General features: G+C 47.2%; 1 protein-coding gene across 2 annotated transcripts in view; it reads left to right on the top strand.

Annotated features, from left to right (window-relative positions):
• Positions 1 to 18,586, top strand: part of STK32B (serine/threonine kinase 32B) — a 399,639-nt gene that overhangs the window by 309,475 nt on the left and 71,578 nt on the right. For both annotated transcript variants that reach the window (XM_055589085.1, XM_055589084.1), the window contains exon 5: positions 5,307 to 5,344. In XM_055589085.1, the coding sequence (XP_055445060.1) occupies positions 5,307 to 5,344 (38 nt within the window). The remainder of the gene's footprint in view (positions 1 to 5,306; positions 5,345 to 18,586) is intronic.

The raw sequence follows: 18,586 nt of genomic DNA, 5'->3' as shown, positions 1-18,586 counted from the left end.
ATTCAATCAATGTGAAAAGTAGAACCAGAGGAAATGGCCCTGGAACCTGCTAACCTAGAGGTTCCAATAAGATGCTTTGCCCATAAATGCTATTCTTATTAAATCCTGAATGACTCAGGCTCCCGGCTGCTCTGTAAGGCTTTGCAAGAGTCTGCCTGGTGAGTTTCCAATGAAAGAGACCTAATTCATTTGTAAAAGCTTAAGAAGCTCCCTTTAAAGAACATGACAGAACCCGCATTGTTGTTTATTTCAGCATGGCTTGTGCACCGGGAGCCCCACTAAGCCTCCCATGATAGCACCTCTGTGTATACACCCCCCCAGTCACTGTCAGATAGGAACCATCATTCCCATTTTCCAGATTAGGCAAGCGAGGCTCAGAGTATGCTGTCCAAGATCATATAGCTCTCGTAGCAGTCTTTTATCACGGCAGAACAAGTTTCTACTAAAGGGGCGGCTTTTCACATTTATTTCCTCAGTTTCCCAGGGGTCAGGAGTCGGTGCACAGCTTAGCTGGCCCTTCTGCTCAGGGTGTCACAAGCCTTCGATCCTGGAGCCCACTGGGCTGCCTTCCTTTCTGGATCTTTCTGGATCTGTCCCAAGGTTTCCTGGTTGTTGACAGAATTCTGTCCCTGGTGGCTACAGGAGTGAAGTCCCTGTTTCCTTGCTGACACTCAGTTTCTAGAAGTGCCTGCAGGCCCCTGCCATGTAGCTGCTCCCACAGGACGGCTGGCAAGGGAGGCTCCTATATTCAGGCCTGCCAGGATGAGTCGGATAGCCTGCAATCATTGGAATGACCCTGCCACCTTGGTCTTATCCCCTCAGCTGGATGGATGTCACAGGTTTAAACCATTCACCCTCTCAGCCTTCTATGCCTTCATCAGCAAAATGAGAGCTTGCTCCCGGGTCATATCAGACTTTCTCTTTCTTGCCATTCAGATGTCAACCTAATGCCACATCTTCTGAAAGCCCTTCCATGGCCACCTACCCAAAGCAGGTTTCCTTTCTAGACCCTGATTTGTTCTTCTCAGAGTACTTGTCCCAACTTGGGGTTGTGTCCATTTTTCACTCCTGTCCCCCTCCTATAAGCGAGCTCCATTTGACTGGTTCTGTCTTGTCCACTGTCGTGGCCCCAGGGACCGTGGAGGGGATGCTTGAGGATTGCTGACTCCCCTGTATGCTGAGAGCCGACGCAGAGAATGTGTCAGATGGTTTGTCCACACCACAAGGGAAGCCGAGGTACAGGGAGTTCACCCCAACAGCAAGAGGGGCGGGCATGGGGACTCAGGAAGGTTGCTCCTGAGTCGGACTCACCCAGACAGAACACCCTCTTTCCTTGGAGCCGTGGGGTCTAGTTTACCAAGTCACTCGTGCATGCTAAGTCCCTTCAGTCATGTCCGAGTCTGCAACCCCATGGACTGTAGCCCACCAGGCTCCTCTGTCCATGGTGATTCTCCAGGCAAGAACACTGGAGTGGGTTTCCATTTCCTTTTCCAGGGGGTCTTCCTGACCCAGAGATCAAACCTGCGTTCCTTATGTCCTCTGCATTGGCAAGTGGATTCTTTACCACTAGCGCCACCTAGAAAGCCAAGTCACTCATACTTCTGCCCCTGTTTGGTTCTCAGGATGTAGGAGACCACAAACAGGGACCTTCTGATGGGCTCTAATGGACGGTGGTCCTATCCAAGGTCACACCATGGTCACTGGGGGACTCTGGTTGGAGCTTGACATTTACCCACCTCCTCCATAAGCTCTCTTTCTGCTCCATTAGGCATGTAGCTTCCTGTGGCTGTTGCAGCAAATTCTCACAAAATTGGTGGCTTCAAAACATGTAAATCTGTGACCTCACAGTTCTGGCCAGAAGGCTGAAATTCAGGTGCCCGTGGGGCCAGCCTTCTCCAGAGGCTCTGGGAGAGAATCTTTGCCTTCTTCTTCCAGCTTCTGGGAGCTCCTGGTTCTCCTTGGCTTGTGGCCACATCACTCCAGACTCTGCCTCTGTCTAGACATGGCCTCTTCTCCCCATTGTGTCTGTGACCAAACCCCTGTCTCCTTCCTAAGACGACAGACAGCCCCAAACTCAGGGCGATTTCATCTTGAGATCCTTAACTAATTCCTTGGAGGAGAAAAGGCCATGACTCAAAATAGCATCATGTTCTGAGGTCCTAAGTATTCTGAATTCCGGGAGGATGCTATTCAGCCACCTATGCCAATCGCCTCTCCTTAGTCCTGCCACCACTGCCCCATCTTTCTTTGTTCTGCCACCCTGGTCCCCACTGGTCCATGTGATCCCTGGCTGGCCGTTCCCTCTTCCCTGGGCTCCACAGCTGGTCTGTACTGTGGCTTCTGAGCCTCCCACCTGCGTGTCTCCCCTCCCCTTCCCACTGAGTCTGAGCTTCTGGAGGGGCGGGACTATGTCTGGAGCCTCTGCAGGTCAAGCTGTCTGCCAAGATCTGCCAGGAAGAAGCACTTGAGGAATGTCCTCAGAAGGAAAAGGAAGGGATTGAAGGAGGAGATGAAGGATGAAGAAAGAAGGACTGGAGAGGGGCGGTCAGAAAACCCCAAGACAGGGCATGCTCAGCCTCAGGGGAGGCAGCAGCTCAGGTCAAGGACCTTACAGCCATTCGGGTCCAGGCTCCTGGTCCATGGCTACCTCTTCTGAGATCTCCAGGCCCCAGACAAGGTCACCCTAGTCCAGTGACACCTTAAAGAAAGGATGCTCTTTCACATTCGCTGCTGTTTTCATTCTTAACAAGTATCTATTTTCCCTTTTCTCACCTTTCTTGAAGCAACCCTCCTAGGGTAGGCCCTAGACAGGGGCCAAGTGTTTGCTGATTTGAGCCACAAATGCTTGACTCCAGGTCTTCTGCTTTTTGTTTTAATTGTGTGAGTTCTCAAGTTCATCCTTCCCCTGGGGGATCCATTAACAACCCATCTCTGTTCACCAGGGATGTTGGTGAACTTGGCAGCATGGAGTTCATGGTTTAATGCCCATCAATATTCATGGTGGGAAAAGTCACAATAAAATGAAAATTTTAATATATGGATTGAGTGTTTCTTTCTTCCCCCAAAGCCACAGACATTGCCTCATATGGTTCCAAATAACCACGTTGTGTTTTCTGGTAGAATTGCTATTTGATAAACTCTGGAGCAGTCACTTTTTATTTCAAAGAAAGCCATCATTAGTCTCAAAGGATTTGACATTGACTCTAAATGGGTGAGTGGGGCTTGCATTTCTAAAATCTATGGCTTTAATACAACACTTTGGAAAGTGTGTGCTTGCTAATGGTGTGTAAATCAGAACTGAAAGTGTCAACTCAGTTTCTCCAAGGCTGTGTTTCCCTCACATTCATTCTTCCCTGTTTCCTGTGTTGATAAAGATTCTCTTCTCTCTAAATCTCTGCTCAGGCTCTTCTGAGTTCTTTTGGACTTCCATGTTGGTTTATGCATTGTTCAGTCTTAGTAAAAACCTAGCAAGTCAGTTTAGGGGCTTCCATGATAGCTGAGATGGTAAAGAATCTGCTTGCAATGCAGGAGACCCCAGTTCGATTCCTGGGTCAGGAAGATCTGCTGGAGAAGGCATAGGCTACCAACTCCAGTATTGTTAGACTTTCCTGGTGGCTCAGCTGGTAAAGAATCCGCCTGCAATGTGGAAGACCAGAATTTGTTTGCCAGATTGGTAAGATCCCCTGGAGAAGGGAACAGCTACCCACTCCAGTATTCTGGCCTGGAGAATTCAATGGACCGATGGTCCATGGGGTCACAAAGAGTCAGACACAACTGAGCGACTGTCACTCTTACCTTCACTAAGTCGGTTTAGCCATAATCCAACATCCTCCCAAACTCATCATCCTCTGATCAGGTTGCTCATCCCCCAAGTGGTTTGATGCCCTGGACTGCCCTCAGCAAGAATACTGATGAAAAGTTAGTGACTTTCCATCCACCAACCCCTACCTCCTCAGCTTCAAATTCCCACTTGTCCACACTGTGTTTGGAATGAAGCCCAGTTCTATACTGAGATCCCTTTTCCCCTTTGGGGATTGCTGTTGAATAAAATCTATCTTAAGTGTTTTAACTACTGTCCTGGTTTTTCTCTGACAGTGTCTGCTAGTTACAGGCACCATGCTGGAAGTACAAAAAGTGAAGAAAGCAAAGCCTCTGCCTTTAAAAAGCAGAGCTTTGAGTTGGGGGCCCTTTGCTTTAAAGATGAGGAGAGCTGAATTTTTCAGAAACTGCCTAGCTCAGATTTTGCTGCACATGGCCCACCCTAAAAGTGAAAGTGTTAGTCGCTCAGTTGTGTCGGACTCTGCGATCCCATGGACTATAGCCCGCTAGGCTCATCTGTCCATGAAATTCTCCAGGCAAGAGTACTGGACTGGGTTGCCATTCCCTTCTCCAGGGCATCTTCTTGACCCAGGGATCAAACCTGGGTCTCTCGCATTACAGGCAGATTTTTTTTTACCATCTGAGCCACCAGGGAAGCCCTAAACCGGATCAGCAACCATCTAAAAGGACCAGATAATAACTATTTCAGATTTTGAGGGCCACATCAGTGTGTGTGATACATTTCTTTTCATTTTTGCTTTGTGTGCTACGTGTGTGTCTTGTTTTGCTTTTTACAATCCTTTAAAAATGTAGAAACCCTCCTAAGCTCACAAACTGCAAAAACTGGTTGATTGCTGGGTGTGATCTTTCAAGAAACTAAATTGACACCTTCAACCCTGATGTACTCATCATGAACATGCATGTGCTTTCTCAAGCTCCATATTAAAATCACAGATTTTAGAAACGCATGCTCTGTTCACTTCTGTATAATAAATGTCCCATCTCCTGAGATCATACAAAAACTAGCAGAGGCTGTGGTCCATCTCTGACCCGGACAAGTTACTGACCCTCCTAGAGCCGCAATTCCCAGGTCTATGGAACAAAGCCCATTAAACCTGGGAGGTTAGTACCTACCAAGGGGGGAGGGCTAAATTCCACCAGGAAGCAAAAGTGTCTGTACCCACTGAAGAGACCCAGGGCTCAATGAGCGGTCACTCCTGGGAGTCAGCTGGCCAGACATCATTAAAAATTCAGGAAAAAACATACTCACACAATCCACTTGCAGTTCCAGGAAGAGAAAAGCAAGAGCACGGTGCTCTGCCTTTGTAATAATAATAACTGTCCTGCTTCTGTCTGAGCCTTCACGCCGGGGGAGAGACAAGCCCACTGGGTGTTGTCAGGTGTCTGTCTCCAGCTGTCATGTTTCACGTGTGCTTCTCCATACACTCAAGGAATCTTATTTTCAGCTTCTCTGTTTTCTCTTGCAGAGACATCAAGCCAGACAACATATTGCTGGACGAACATGGTAAGCCTGTTATGAATGCTTTCTAGAGACTGTTTCCGTGGCAATTTTGAGGCTCTGGGAATCTGGTGTGGGGGGCGGGTCCTGGTGAGTTGGACCTTAGGGTTGACCAGAAAGCCTTTTTTGTTTCAATCCTGGTGAATGGACACCTATGTAAATTTCTGGTCTGTGTCCTGCCGCGGTGAGTCGAGTCCAACATGTCTGAAGGTTTCACATCCAAAGACGTCATTGTTCACATCCTGGTGTGAGAATGACAGGGCAGAAGTGGGAATGGGATACAGGGTTGGAGGCTCTGAAACTCCCACCCCTGCCCTCCAACCTGTGAACCTAAGGGCTTCAGAAAAGTCACACTCACACTCACCTCTCCAAGCCTCCATGTCTTCTTCAGTAAAACAGACAAAATGGTACGCACCTTCCTGATTGTCATGGGATCAAATGGGATAGAATGTGCTTGGTGAGCTAGACATCAATCATCAGTAATCCGCTAAAGCCTTTCCTCACCCGGGCTTCTCAAGCTTTCATGAGGAGTCAGGGCAGCTTTTAAACTGATTCAGTAGATTGAGTTGGATCTGGGACTCTGCCTTTCTCACCACTCCCAGTTGAGCCTGACACTGCTGGTCCATGGATATAGTTCCCTGTCAGTGGCTCTCTAACTCTGGTCTTATCAAAATCCCCTGGGGGGCTTGGGCTTGGTAAGAAGCAGAGGACAGACCCTGCTTTAGAGAACCTGGGTCTTGGTGTTCTGACTCAACCCCCGGGATGTGGTATCCAACCAAGTTAGGACCGCGAGTCCAGGGTACAACCCAGCAATGACTGACAGTCCACTGCAGTCCATGCCAACAGCAGCTTTATAGCTGCCAATATATAGCTGCCATTGGCTGTAAAGCCAAGTCCAATCATGGCGGACTTGAAGACTTAATTCACTGATGTTCTCTCAGGAACTAATCCCTCAAGGGTTTGGGGGAGGGTGGGCTGGAGTGAGCAGGTGGGGAAAAATCCTTGAGATGCTGCTGAATCATCCAGAGATGAATCTGTTGACTCTTCCACACAGCTGTGCTAGACCTCCCTCCCTGACTCCACGCAGGCTGACGCTGTGGCTCGAAGCCTCTCTAGGACTTGTGTGTCTCAGGGAATCCTACCTCACTGTGTAAACCCCTTGGTGTTGGGAGGCAGAATGGGAATGGTGGATGGGACCCTCAGTGCTCCAATCTCCCACCAGAGGCTAAAACCAGACCAAATGCCTTGGGGCAGTGAGTTGAAATCCCTGGGCTCCTGATGGAAGGGCAAGGACAACCTCAGGATGCCAGGGAAAACTGGGCGGAGCTGAGGATGCAAATCAGGGTTCCCAGTTTGTATGTAAAAGTCAGGAACCCCAGACCCAAGTCTCAGCTGGTCCCCCAACTAGCTGTGTGTCTTTGGGCAGGTCACATAGCAGAAGTAATACCACCTGGCAGGGCAGTGGAGGTCTAAGACGGGACGGTGAGGGTTAGCTGCTGTCCCAGCACTGAGACATAAGAGGTGCTCATGAGGGCTGCGTTAGCTTATAGGACTCGGCCTCCCCTATCCTTTCTCTGCTCAGACCATGGAAGCAGGTGAGGTGGAGGCAAGCGGAGGCCCAGGCTAGGTGATGCAGGACCCCTGGCAGAGCTGTCCTGGAAGCCAGGGGCCTGGGAAGCAGGGTTCTGGCTGGAATCCTCGGAGCCCTGCCTGCTGACTGAGAGAGACTTTGAGACAAAGATCTTTTAGACCCTGGGCAGCTTTCCTTCTGGAAAGCAAAATCAAGACAGGAACACCAGGCAATAGGAATAATTCAGCCGCTTCATCTACAAAGAAATGAGATTCAGGGAGCGCATGGGGTAGCTGGGCCTGCCTGATGCCACAGTTCCTGCCCGACGCTACAGCCTCGGGCCACAGCTCACACCGCCTTCTCTACGTTCCTTCACTCCTGAGTTCCTGGATCTGCATCCATCCTTTCTTTCCTCCCCTTCTGCACTCGGCCTCACCTCTCCACCTCAGCCCTTTCCCATCTTTCACATTTCCTCCCTGTCAGTCAGTTCAGTTCAGTTGCTCAGTCGTGTCCCACTCTTTGCAACCCTATGAACTGCAGCACGCCAGGCCTCGCTGTCTATCACCAACTCCCGGAGTTCACCCAAACCCATGTCCATCGAGTTGGTGATGCCATCCAACCATCTCATCCTCTATCATCCCCTTCTCCTCCTGCCCTCAATCCTTCCCAGCATCAGGGTCTTTTCCAATGAGTCAACTCTTCACATTAGGTGGCCAAAGTATTGGAGTTTCAGCTTCAACATCAGTCCTTCCAATGAACACCCAGGACTGATCTCCTTTAGGATGGACTGGTTGGATCTCCTTGCAGTCCAAGAGACTCTCAAGAGTCTTCTCCAACACCACACCCTGTCCTTCACCACCCACTTATACAGTGTCCTGACCCTGTGCTATGGTTTTGCAGCATTCCACACACTGCCCAAGCACCTCTTACTGGACCCTTCTCTCTCTTCTCTAAGCTCCTATTTTATCAAGCTTGGTGTGGGAACAGAGCACTGAACACTATTTCATACTAAGGAGTGAGTGGCTGATACCCTCCCCTCCTTCAGCTTTAGCATCCAGTGGGTGCCTTTTCAGAAAGTGCAGAAGGAAAATCAGGAGCAGAGATTCTCAGAAAACACAAGTCTCCTCCCCAGGCGAGAAGGACAGGAGAGGAGGCTGTGACCGTGGTTTTCCTTTCTCTGATTTATGACGGCAGATAGAATCTCATTAGCTTTTCTTTATTTTCTTTCTTAGTCATTGTTGCCTTTCTTTTCCCTCCAGCTCTATTGAGGTGTTATTGGAAAATAAAAACTGTATACATGTAGTACAATATGTTGTACAATGTGATTTTTAAAAGGTGTACAACATGATGATTTAATACACATATACATTGTGAAATCAACCCCACAATCAAGGTAATTAATATATCCATCACCACTCATAGTTGCATTTGTACTGTGTGAATAGTGAGAACATTTAAGATCTGCCTTCTTGGCAAATTTCAACTGCACAATACAGTTTTATTAGCTACAATCACCATTCTGTACATGGGATCTCCTTAGCCTTTAGTTAACTGCATTAAAAAAAGTTTACAAAACAGATAACTGTGTATTCCTATTTAAAGAGTTTGCTGATGAATGTCATTAAATGTTTTATCAGAGAACAAGTTGGTTGCTGTGTTTACAATGAAGCATAAGCATAATTAAATAACTGCATTTATATTTTTATTAAAAATGTTCAAGATCTGCTGGTTACACGAAATCCAAGACTTATGGAAGACTTTGCTCCCCCAGTGTCTGCCCTGCTTTCTTGTCCGCCAGGCTGGATTCATCTCCTAGAATGGGTCCTAATTCTCCTTTGAGATTGGGTTCTCTTGGCTAACAGCAAAAGCAAAAAGATAGCATATGCATCCTATGTTGCTCAGTCGTGTCCAACTCTTTGAGACACTGTGGACTGTAGCCCGCCAGGCTCCTCTGTCCATGGGATTCTCCAGGCAAGAATACTGGGGTGGGTTGCCATGCCCTCCTCCAGTGGAGCTTCCTGACCCAGGGATCGAACCCATGTCTCTTATGTCTCCTGCATTGGCAGGCAGGTTCTTAACCACTAACACCACCTGGGAAGCCCGAAGGAGACCATTCCTGGAGGCTAAAGGAAGTTGAAGGAAGAGGTAGCATACTAGAGTAGTATGAGGAGAAGAGCTGAGTGTGCTTTAGGGCTGAGGGCAAAGTGCTTGAGGAAATAGGGAATTTAAACTGTAAGGGGAAGGGATTGCATTTAATTTTCTCTTGGTACAGTGATGCTGGGTGATGAATAACCACGTGAATATAATGGCACAAACATGCATCCAATTAAGCTCACAGGTCTCTGAAGCTTTCATAGGCAGGGCTTGCTCCTAAGACTGAGGTCCAACAGGGTCAGCTAGGCAGCTGCAGTGACATTGGCTGTGCTCACTGCCATGTCTGGGGTTCACCTGGCTGCTTGCTGGTACACCATGACTTTGGTTCATGGACTAGACAGCTCAGCCCAGCGGCTCATGGGTCATCCTCTGGCAGGTCAGCCCCATGTGACCTTGCATGGCCAGAGCAGGAGAAGGAGCAGGGAAAGTCCAGTCACTCGGCCTCCACCTGTGTCACATTTGCTGCCATCTCAGTGGGCAAAGCAAGTCACAAGACCCAACCAACTGGGGGGTTGGGCACTGCCAAGTTGCATCCCAAGAAGAATGGATCCCAAGAGGAGGGAAGAATTGCAGAGATTAATGCAATCATCTAAGATGCTCATAGAAAAGGAAGAGTCACTAGCACAAGTAGGGGTGGTGGTCTTTAACACATGCGGAACTTGTTATTTTTGTTCAGTTGCTCAGTTGTGTCCAACTCTTTGAGACTCCCATGGACTGCAGCATTCCAGGATTTCCCTGTCCTTTACTATCTCCCAGAGCTTGCTCAAACTCATGTTCATTGAGCTGGTGATGCCATCCAACCATCTCATCCTCTGCCGCCCCTTTCTCCTTTTGCCTTCAGTCTTTCCCAGCATCAGGATCTTTTCCAATGAATCGGCTCTTCACATCAGGTGGCCAGAGTATTGAAGCTTCAGCTTCAGCATCAGTCCTTCCAATGAATACTCAGGGTTGGTTTCCTTTAGGATTGACTTTTTCCTTTAGGCTTGCTGTCTGAGGGACTTGCTGTCTGAGGGACTCTCAAGAGTCTTCTCCAGCACCAGAGTTTGAAAGCATAACTGGGGAGCTTTCAGTTCAGTTCAGTCACTCAGTCATGACCACATGGACCACATGGACCACAGCACGCCAGGCCTCCCTGTCCATCACCAACTCCTGGAGTTTACTCAAACTCATGTCCATTGAGTCGGTGATGCTATCCAACCATCTCATCCTCCGTCATCCCCTTCTCCTCCTACCCTCAATCTTTCCCAGCATCAGGGTCTTTTCAAATGAATCAGCTCTTTGCATCAAGTGGCCAAAGTTTTGGAGTTTGACTTCCCTCAAAATGGGCGAAGAACTGGGAGTCAGAGACAGAAGGGCAGTGCTTGCATTTTGCCCTGAGTGTCACTGAAGACTCTTGTTCAAATTTACTGACCGTATACTGTTAGCTTTCTGCATCTGAGGTTCTCAGATTCAGCCAATCTCAGGTCAAAAAACATTTGGGGAAAAAATTCCAAAAAGTGTCAAAAAGCAAAACTTGAATTCACTGCTGGCAACTATTTATATAACATATACATTGTATTTATGACTATTTACTTAGCATTTGCATTGTATTAGGTATTAAAAGTTGAAAAAACTTGGGCAGGTGTGCCCAAGTGGTAAATTCTACACCACTTTATACAAGGGATTTTAACATCCAAAGGTTTTGGTATCAGTGGGGGTCCTGTTGCTAGTCCCTTGAAGATACCAAGAGACAGCTGTAGCTTTTTCCTCTTCTGTATGCAAAAAAGTGACTCCATCATTTTGCAGACCTGCTGTAGGCCAGGCATTGTGCCAGGTGACCCAAGGACACAGAGCCTCTGTGGTCAAGAACCTCACAGTATAGGGTAGTGTTTCTCAGCCATGACTGCACATCACCTAAGAACTATAAAAAGTGCCAATGCCAAGGGCCAAACTTAGAAGTCCTATTTGACTCATCTTGCAGGAGAAAGTGGGATTTTTTAAAGTTACCAGGTGGTTCTAAGGTATATCCAGGGCTGTGGGAGGGATAGAGTGATACAGACCCAGCAAGGCCAGTGCTGGGCGGGACAGAGTGAAGCTGTGCAGGAACACCAGGGCAGTGAGGCTTGGCGAAGAGGAGGAGGGAGGGCTTGCTGGATCCTGCAGCATGCATAGGGTCAACAGAGCATTGGGAAGGGCAACAGAGCATTCCAGAAGGCCAGTGGGAAAGCTCCAATGGTCTCAGGACAGCTGGCTATGAAGTGTAGAACTCACTCTTTTCAGTGGCCTTGGGATGAACACTTGGGGGTCAGAAACCTCACCTGGAGCTTTAGGATCTTTAGTAAAGGCACACCAGCAGACAATTTAGTAAAATTCACCAGCAGAGTGAATTTGTTTTGTCATTGTATTCACTGTGTCTTCTATTTCCTGTATGTGGATGCTTGACCTTTGCACACTCCAGGCCATCATCCACTTTCCCTAAGCTTCCCTGTGCCAGGATCCAGATGACCAGGGACAGTCCTGTGCCCCCAGAAACTCCTGAAATTATTCAGACTAGCCAGTCCTAAGCCTGCTTGCCCTGCATCTTCCCAAACTCCTGAAATTATTCAGACTAGCCAGTCCTAAGCTTGCTTGCCCTGCCTCTCCTGTTCCTTCTCACAGAAACCACCAAAGAAGCTCTTGATCACATTTTCTCCCTTGTCCCTGTGTCTAGTGACCAACCCTGGTGCTTCCCTGGGGTGACCACCATTGGTGTGATGTGTCCCCTCCTCTTAGGAACTGTGAATGACAGGCTTATCTTTTCAATGGCAGTTGTCTCTTAATCTGTTGGCTTTACTATACTTCAAGTTTTCTATTAATAGACAATATTTCAGAGCATGCACTCACTGGACTCATTTTGAAGAATTGCCTCTCCATCTGTTGCTAACATATTTGTTGATAATTGTGATGAGTGCTCCCCAAAATGGCAATATCCAGCAGCAGCGACACCCCCAACCCCCTCATCAGAACACTGTGTGTGCCATGCCATCTCCATCTTGGCAGGAAGAGAGTCCAGGAAATTAACAGAAGGCATGTATTGATGCTGAAGCCTGAGATACAGGGATTGGAACAGCTGAGATGGAAGTGGGGAGAACCACCGGGGCAAATTGAGGGGTAGAGGTATTTCTGCTAAGTCTGAGGAGCGAAGAGTTAGTGTCATTATTCTAGATAGGGTTCCAAGAGTTTAAGGATAAAGCTTAGGAATGCAGTTTAAAGCTACACTGGGATCCTTGGGAGGGCTGTATTGAGATTCTTTCTGAAGACTGCTGGGAGTGGAAGGACGTGTCTAGTACAATGTGATGTCTTAAGGTCCTGAAGACCCTGTGTAAGGAATCTCTCATGACCCCCCAATAAATAGCCTCCTGTATTGGCTTCCCAGGGGTGTTGGAACAAAGTCCCACAAATTGAGAGGCAATCAAGAGCAGAGATGTATTTCCTCACAGTCTTGGTGACTGAAATCCAAGGTCAAGATGTCTGCAGGGCTGTGCTCCCTCTGAAGGCAACAGGGATGGGTAGATGTCAGTTCTGTCCCTGAGCTTCTGGTTTGGTGACATGCATACTTCCTTGGCTTGAGATGGTGTAACTCCAGCCTTCAAATGGCTTTCTCCCTTCGCTTACTTTCTATTTCCAAACCTTGTGCTGTGCTAGTCACTCAGTCATCGCTGACTCTTTGTGACCCCGTGGTCTGAAGCCTGCCAGGCACCTCTGTCCATGGGGATTCTCCAGGCAAGAATACTGGAGTAAGTTGCCATGCCGTCCTCCAGGGGATCTTCCTGACCCAGAGATCAAATCCAGGTCTCTCACATTGCAGGTGGATTCTTTACTGTCTGAGCCTCCAGGGAAACCCCATTCCAAATCTTGCCTGAGTGCATTTGAACAGCATGCATTTGAATGGCAGAATCTAAATCTTGCCCAGAACCCTAGCTGCAAGAGAGTCAAGACATGTTTTTTTGTTTCTCTCTCTCTTTCTTGTCCTTATAATACAGGGGGCAGGAAAGAAAGGAGTGGAAAAGGATACTACATGTCAAAAGATAATCTCTATCCCAGTGCCCCTCAGAGTCCTTGCAAAGAGCAGATCATGGCTGAGAAAATGTTCTAAAAGCCTCTCTGCATCTGATTCACTGTGATTTGCATGATTGTGTAAAATCACATACCAACATACATATGGAAGGGGAGCACATTGGTCAGGTAGCCCTGGCTATGCTAGTAACTACTTAACCAAAATCTAGTGATTTAACATTAAAAGCCACAGAAGTAGAGAAAGGGGAAAGAAACAGAATTATTGAGCTCATTCAAAAGCCTTGAGTGAGGTGGTGTTTAAGCAGGATCAACTCAAATAGGATGTGAAGGCTGGGCAGATTTTATGAAATCACAGTATATCTGGGGGAAGGTATTGAAACTCATCTCAGCTGCGTTGTTCAGTTGCTTAGTTGTGTCTGACTCTTTATGACCCCATGGACTGCAGCTGGGAATTCCCCCAAATCTCAGTCTAGGAGCTTAGGAAATCCCAGGCCTGTTGCATTTCTTGTTCCCAGTTTTTTGTTCTCTTCTGTCTAAGGAGATCTGGGAACACACAGATTGTTTTGATAGTCCTGCCTTCCTACCCTATGACCAACAAATGGAAGGAAGTCAAAGCAAATAAAGCAGAAGAAAATCAGAGGGTCATTTCATTCTACATTAGGCAAAGGCCTGCCCTCACACAGTCAGTCTTCCTACTGCAGTAAAGCCAAATGAAGCCTGAAGAAGCTGGTACCTTAGAATTTGATTTGTTTTTCTCCCTCTCTCTCTTTCTCTCTCCCTTCCTTTCCTTTTCTTTTTTCTTTTATTTCCTTCTTTCCTTCCTTCCTTCTTCTTTCTCTCTCTTTCTGCCACTGTCCTGAAGTAAGTTCAGTATGATCTCCATGAAGAGAAGTGGGAGGAAGGAAAAGTGTTCAGGATGATCCTAAGGGGAGGATCGGCATCCAGGGTTATATCACGCCAGGGTTATATCACAGGGTTATATCACACCAGCATCTTGGAAGTAGATATTATTAGCTTTATCACCAGTGAGCTCTGGGGCCTTCCATGGGTGGGGCAGCTGGATCCACAGCTAGGGTTCTCATCCTCTTGAGCATCCTTGGGCACCCAGCTGCATCTTTTCAGCAGCACCACTCTGACCTCTGGCTTAGGCACGTTGTACACCTGTAAACCACCTAAGATGGAGACAGATGTTCATATGAGACTTGACTCTGAATTTCAGAGAAACAAGGCAAAAAAATTATGTGGTAGAAGATCATCTCTTACGCAGGGCCTTCTTGCCATCCTAACTTCTGGTCTAGTGCCCTCTGATGGCTACTGCCTGAAGTCCAATCTTGGCTTCTGAGGACAGATCTAAAAGCCTGCCACTGGGTTGACAATCCCCTCCCAAGCAGACTCTCATCTTCTCCTAGGCTGTGGCCTTGTTGGTCCCAGTGAGATCACTCCACTGTCCTCCTTCATTTGGTAAATATCCATACAGAGTTAAGGTTATTTCATTTCAGGAGCTGAGAGGGGTGAAGGGAAGGGAGGGAGCATGGTGGAGCAGGAACAGACACTTGTGCAATGTGGCTGCAGGAGAAGCAAGTGAAAATACAGCGAAATCCAGGATGCTTTGGATGCTTCTTCCTGGAATATGCAAGGAAAATGCAGGAACCAGTCTTCAAAGTAGGAGTCACTGCTACTGGTAATGCTGAGTTGATTCTGTGCATCAGTAATTATTTCCCAGTGCGGGGACTGTGGATGGAACTTTAGCCCTGTATAATCTCCATCATCCCATCCCCCAGTTCCATGGCACAGATAACTGACACATCCTTAGTGTGTAGAGTTTCAAGTGCTCTTCCCCCAAATGCACAGATTGTTGTTGTTGTTCAGTCACTAAGTTGTGCCCTACTCTTTGCAACCCCATAATCTGTAGCACACCAGGCTTCCCTGTCCTTCACTCTCTTCTGGAGTTTGATCAAACTCATGTCTATTGAGTCAGTGATGCTATCTAACCAGCTCATCCTCTGCTTCCCCCTTCTCTTGCCTTCAATCTTTCCCAGCATCAGTCTTTTCCAGTGAGTTGGCTCTTCGAAGCAGTGACCAAAATATTGGAGCTTCAGCTTCAGCATCAGTCCTTCCAATGACTATTCAAGGTTGATTTCCTTTAGGCTTGACTGGTTTGATCTCCTTACTGTCCAAGGGGCTCTCAAGAGTCTTCTCCAGGACCACAGTTTGAAAGCATCAATCTTTGGCACTCAGTCTTCTTTATGGTCCATTTCTCACTTCCGTACACTTTTCATGCACATGCCGAGCCTGATGCTGGCCCCAGGGAGTTCAAAATCACAGAGATGGTGGCTGAGTCTCATCATCTAAGATCTGGTTGAAAAATTGATGCTGCTGTAGTCTTAAAAGTAAAAAATGGAATGTTGTCAGCTCCTGTAAATATCATGATAGCTCTAAGAAGTAAATAATGATGAAAGATGATAGCATTTGCTCACCATATTTCTTTCATTCCATCTTTTATTTGGTCAGTAAGTCAGCCAGTCAACAAACACTTGTTAAGTACTTTTTCCAGATCAGGCCAGTGCTAACATACAGGGGACATAGAAATGAACAAGGGAGGATACCTGGTCTCAAGGAGACAGACACAGCAGATACAGCATAGTGGATGCTAGGATGGAAATGAAAATGGAGAGGAGTTGGGAGGGTCCAGGAGAGAGGCCTAAACCAGTCAGTCTTCCATGGACTAAGTGTCCATGGAATTAATTAAATTGGTATTGAAGCCTTAACTCCCAGTATGATGGCTTTTGGAGCTGAGGCCTTTAGGAAGTAATTGGGTTTGGAAGAAGTCAAAGGATTGGAGCCCCCACAATGGGATTTGTGCTCTATAATGGGATGAAGGGACTGGAGCTTGCTGTCTCCTCACAATGTGAGGATACAGCAAGAAACCTGCCATGTAATCCAGGAAGAAACTAAGGACCCTACCATGCTGGCACTCTGGTCTTAGACTTCCAGGCTCTGATACTGAGGAATAAATGTTGATGTTTACACCACCCAGTTCATGGTAATCTGTTTTAGCAGAGCAAGTCAACTGAGACACAACCCCCTCATGGTAGTGAGTTTCCTGTTAGTGGAAGCAATCAAGCAAAGGCTGGATGTCCATCCATCAGTAATACAACTCTTGGGCCAGGTTTTGAAGAATGAATGGAAATCTGCCAGGCAGAGGGAAAAGCTTTCCAAATGGTGTCAAAGTTGGAGGTGTGATGAATTTCCATGTGTTCAGAGAAAGGAGAGAGCAGGGCTGGAGTACAGGATGCATAAACAGGGGTGGGAGGGCAATTGTTGATGATTCTCATTCAAACTTTTACTAATGGATCTCACACCATATACTGGGCTCATTCTCTCACTGATTGCTGAATGTTTTTAATTTACAGAAAGCAAATAGCCGAAAACTGTTCATATGTGCACACTTGGTAGTAAATTTCCCTTCTCCTGAGAAGGGACTCAGAGGAGACCTCGTATAGCACTAATTTTCACTTTCTCACATCTTGACTCAACCGGTAAAGGAGGCACACCAGGAAGTTTCAGCTCATCAGCTAGCATGGTGTGGAAATAAAAAATGGGGTTCTGCTGTCTGGCACTCCTGCTGGAGGTGACTTGCTGGGAAGACAGGTCTGCTTCAGAGCTGCCCCAGAGCCTCCACCCCGGAGGGCCAGGAGGAAACAGGGACAGGGCCGGGCAACTCCACCCTGAAGGGGGCAACAGGGGGCGGTGGAAACACCCACTGGAAAAAGACTAGAGACAAAACACGGCTCCCCACGTTTCAGCTGCCGACCGTGGATGGGTCACTGGTCTCTAGAACTTCAGGCTCGAGGAGGGGAAGGGCAGGACTTTCCTGGCAGTCCAGTGGTTAGGACCTCAGCTTCCAATTCAGGAGGTGCAAATTCAGTCTTTGGTCAGGGAACTAAGATCCCACAAGCTTCACGGACAAAAACCCAAAACCTAAAATAGAAGCAACATCGTAACAAATTCAAGAAAGACTTTAAAAACGATCCACATCCAAAAAATCTTTTTATAAAAGGGGGGTGGGTAGCCATACCCCACCCCCGACAGAAGTTCTTCAAGGACTAACATGAACTTCAGCACCAATTCTGTACCATTTACGCAACCTTAAACAATAGCAGCTTACATAGATGAGGGATGCATTTTTTCCCCTCTTAATCAGTTTCCCTGCTTTGAGTCTTGCCCCAGTAATCCACACACAAGCCAAAGTGATACAAATGACTGGGATTGTGTCTGTCTTTCTCAAAACCCTCAGGCTTGGGGTAAAAGCCACCTGACCCCTTTCCCCCTTTCTCTTTCTGGCCTCCTTGCTGGCCCTTGCAAGGTCCTGGTGCTGCGAGCTCCCTCAGCCACCTCACTCCTCCCCCCAGAAGTCCACTGGCTTGCTGCCTCTCTTCTTAGGTCTTTGCTCAAAGGTCACATCCTCAGTCCCTAAACACCCTGTTGAATGCTTACAATTACCCTACCAGGTACTTATTAATATTAGGAGGCTTATAGAGTGAAATAACCTGCTGAAATCTTGTGGTAAGTGGCTGCATGAATTAAGACACCAACAGTGTGTGGCAGACAACAAGGAGCCCAACTCAAATCGTCCTAAGCAACGTGTTTTTTAGCACGTATAACTGAAGCCCAGTGGAATGTGGCTTCAGGCAGGGTTTGATCAGGCTTTGGTACCATTTCTCTGCTGTCCTTGCAGCTCTGCCTTCTCCAAGAATGGGCTTCATCTTTAGGTTGTCTTTCTTTGTGGCACCCAATGGCTTCTACAGTTTGGGGCAGGGGTCATTTCCCCACATCACACCAGCCAAAGGCAGAGAATATCACTTTAGATAGCTTCTGGAAGGAAAAGGAAGAAAACGTTTCCTTTCCTGAACCCCCTAGAAAATCATCTCCCCAGTTTTCATGGGCCATGATTTGTTCATATGCTCAGCCTGAGCCAACTATTAAAGCCACCTGGAGACACGTGCTCCATCCCAAAGCCAAATTAAATGCAAAAGTGACTTTTAGAATGATCGATGGAGTATGATCTCTTTATTGCAAGAACAAACCAAAGTCCTGTGATATGTGGATATACATTTGCATAAGCAAAAGTGAGAAAGAATGGAGGAGCTAAATGAATCAGTGTGGTTATGTGGCAGGTAGAGGAGACCCTAGGATGTTGAAAGGAGAAACTCAAACACGTATTTGTATTCTACGATTTATTATAATGAGCTGGCGTTACTTTCATCATGCAAATATTAAAGAATTTTAAGAGTGGGAGAAATGAAACCACATAAAAGCCATCTATATTCTAAGATTCCAGAATTCCTTCCCAAGGGTACTGCTGTGCTTGGAACTGTACAGGTGTGGGGTGCAGAAACCACTCAGATGTCCAGCTACTTTCACATACCTCACAGTCTAAAACTGGACTTGAAATTACTTGTTTGTTAGAACTAGAACTGAGGCAATGG

This window comes from Bubalus kerabau, chromosome 7 (assembly GCF_029407905.1).
Source record: "Bubalus kerabau isolate K-KA32 ecotype Philippines breed swamp buffalo chromosome 7, PCC_UOA_SB_1v2, whole genome shotgun sequence".
In the NCBI taxonomy this organism is placed as follows: domain Eukaryota; kingdom Metazoa; phylum Chordata; class Mammalia; order Artiodactyla; family Bovidae; genus Bubalus; species Bubalus kerabau.
This window is presented reverse-complemented; position numbering and strand designations above follow the sequence as displayed.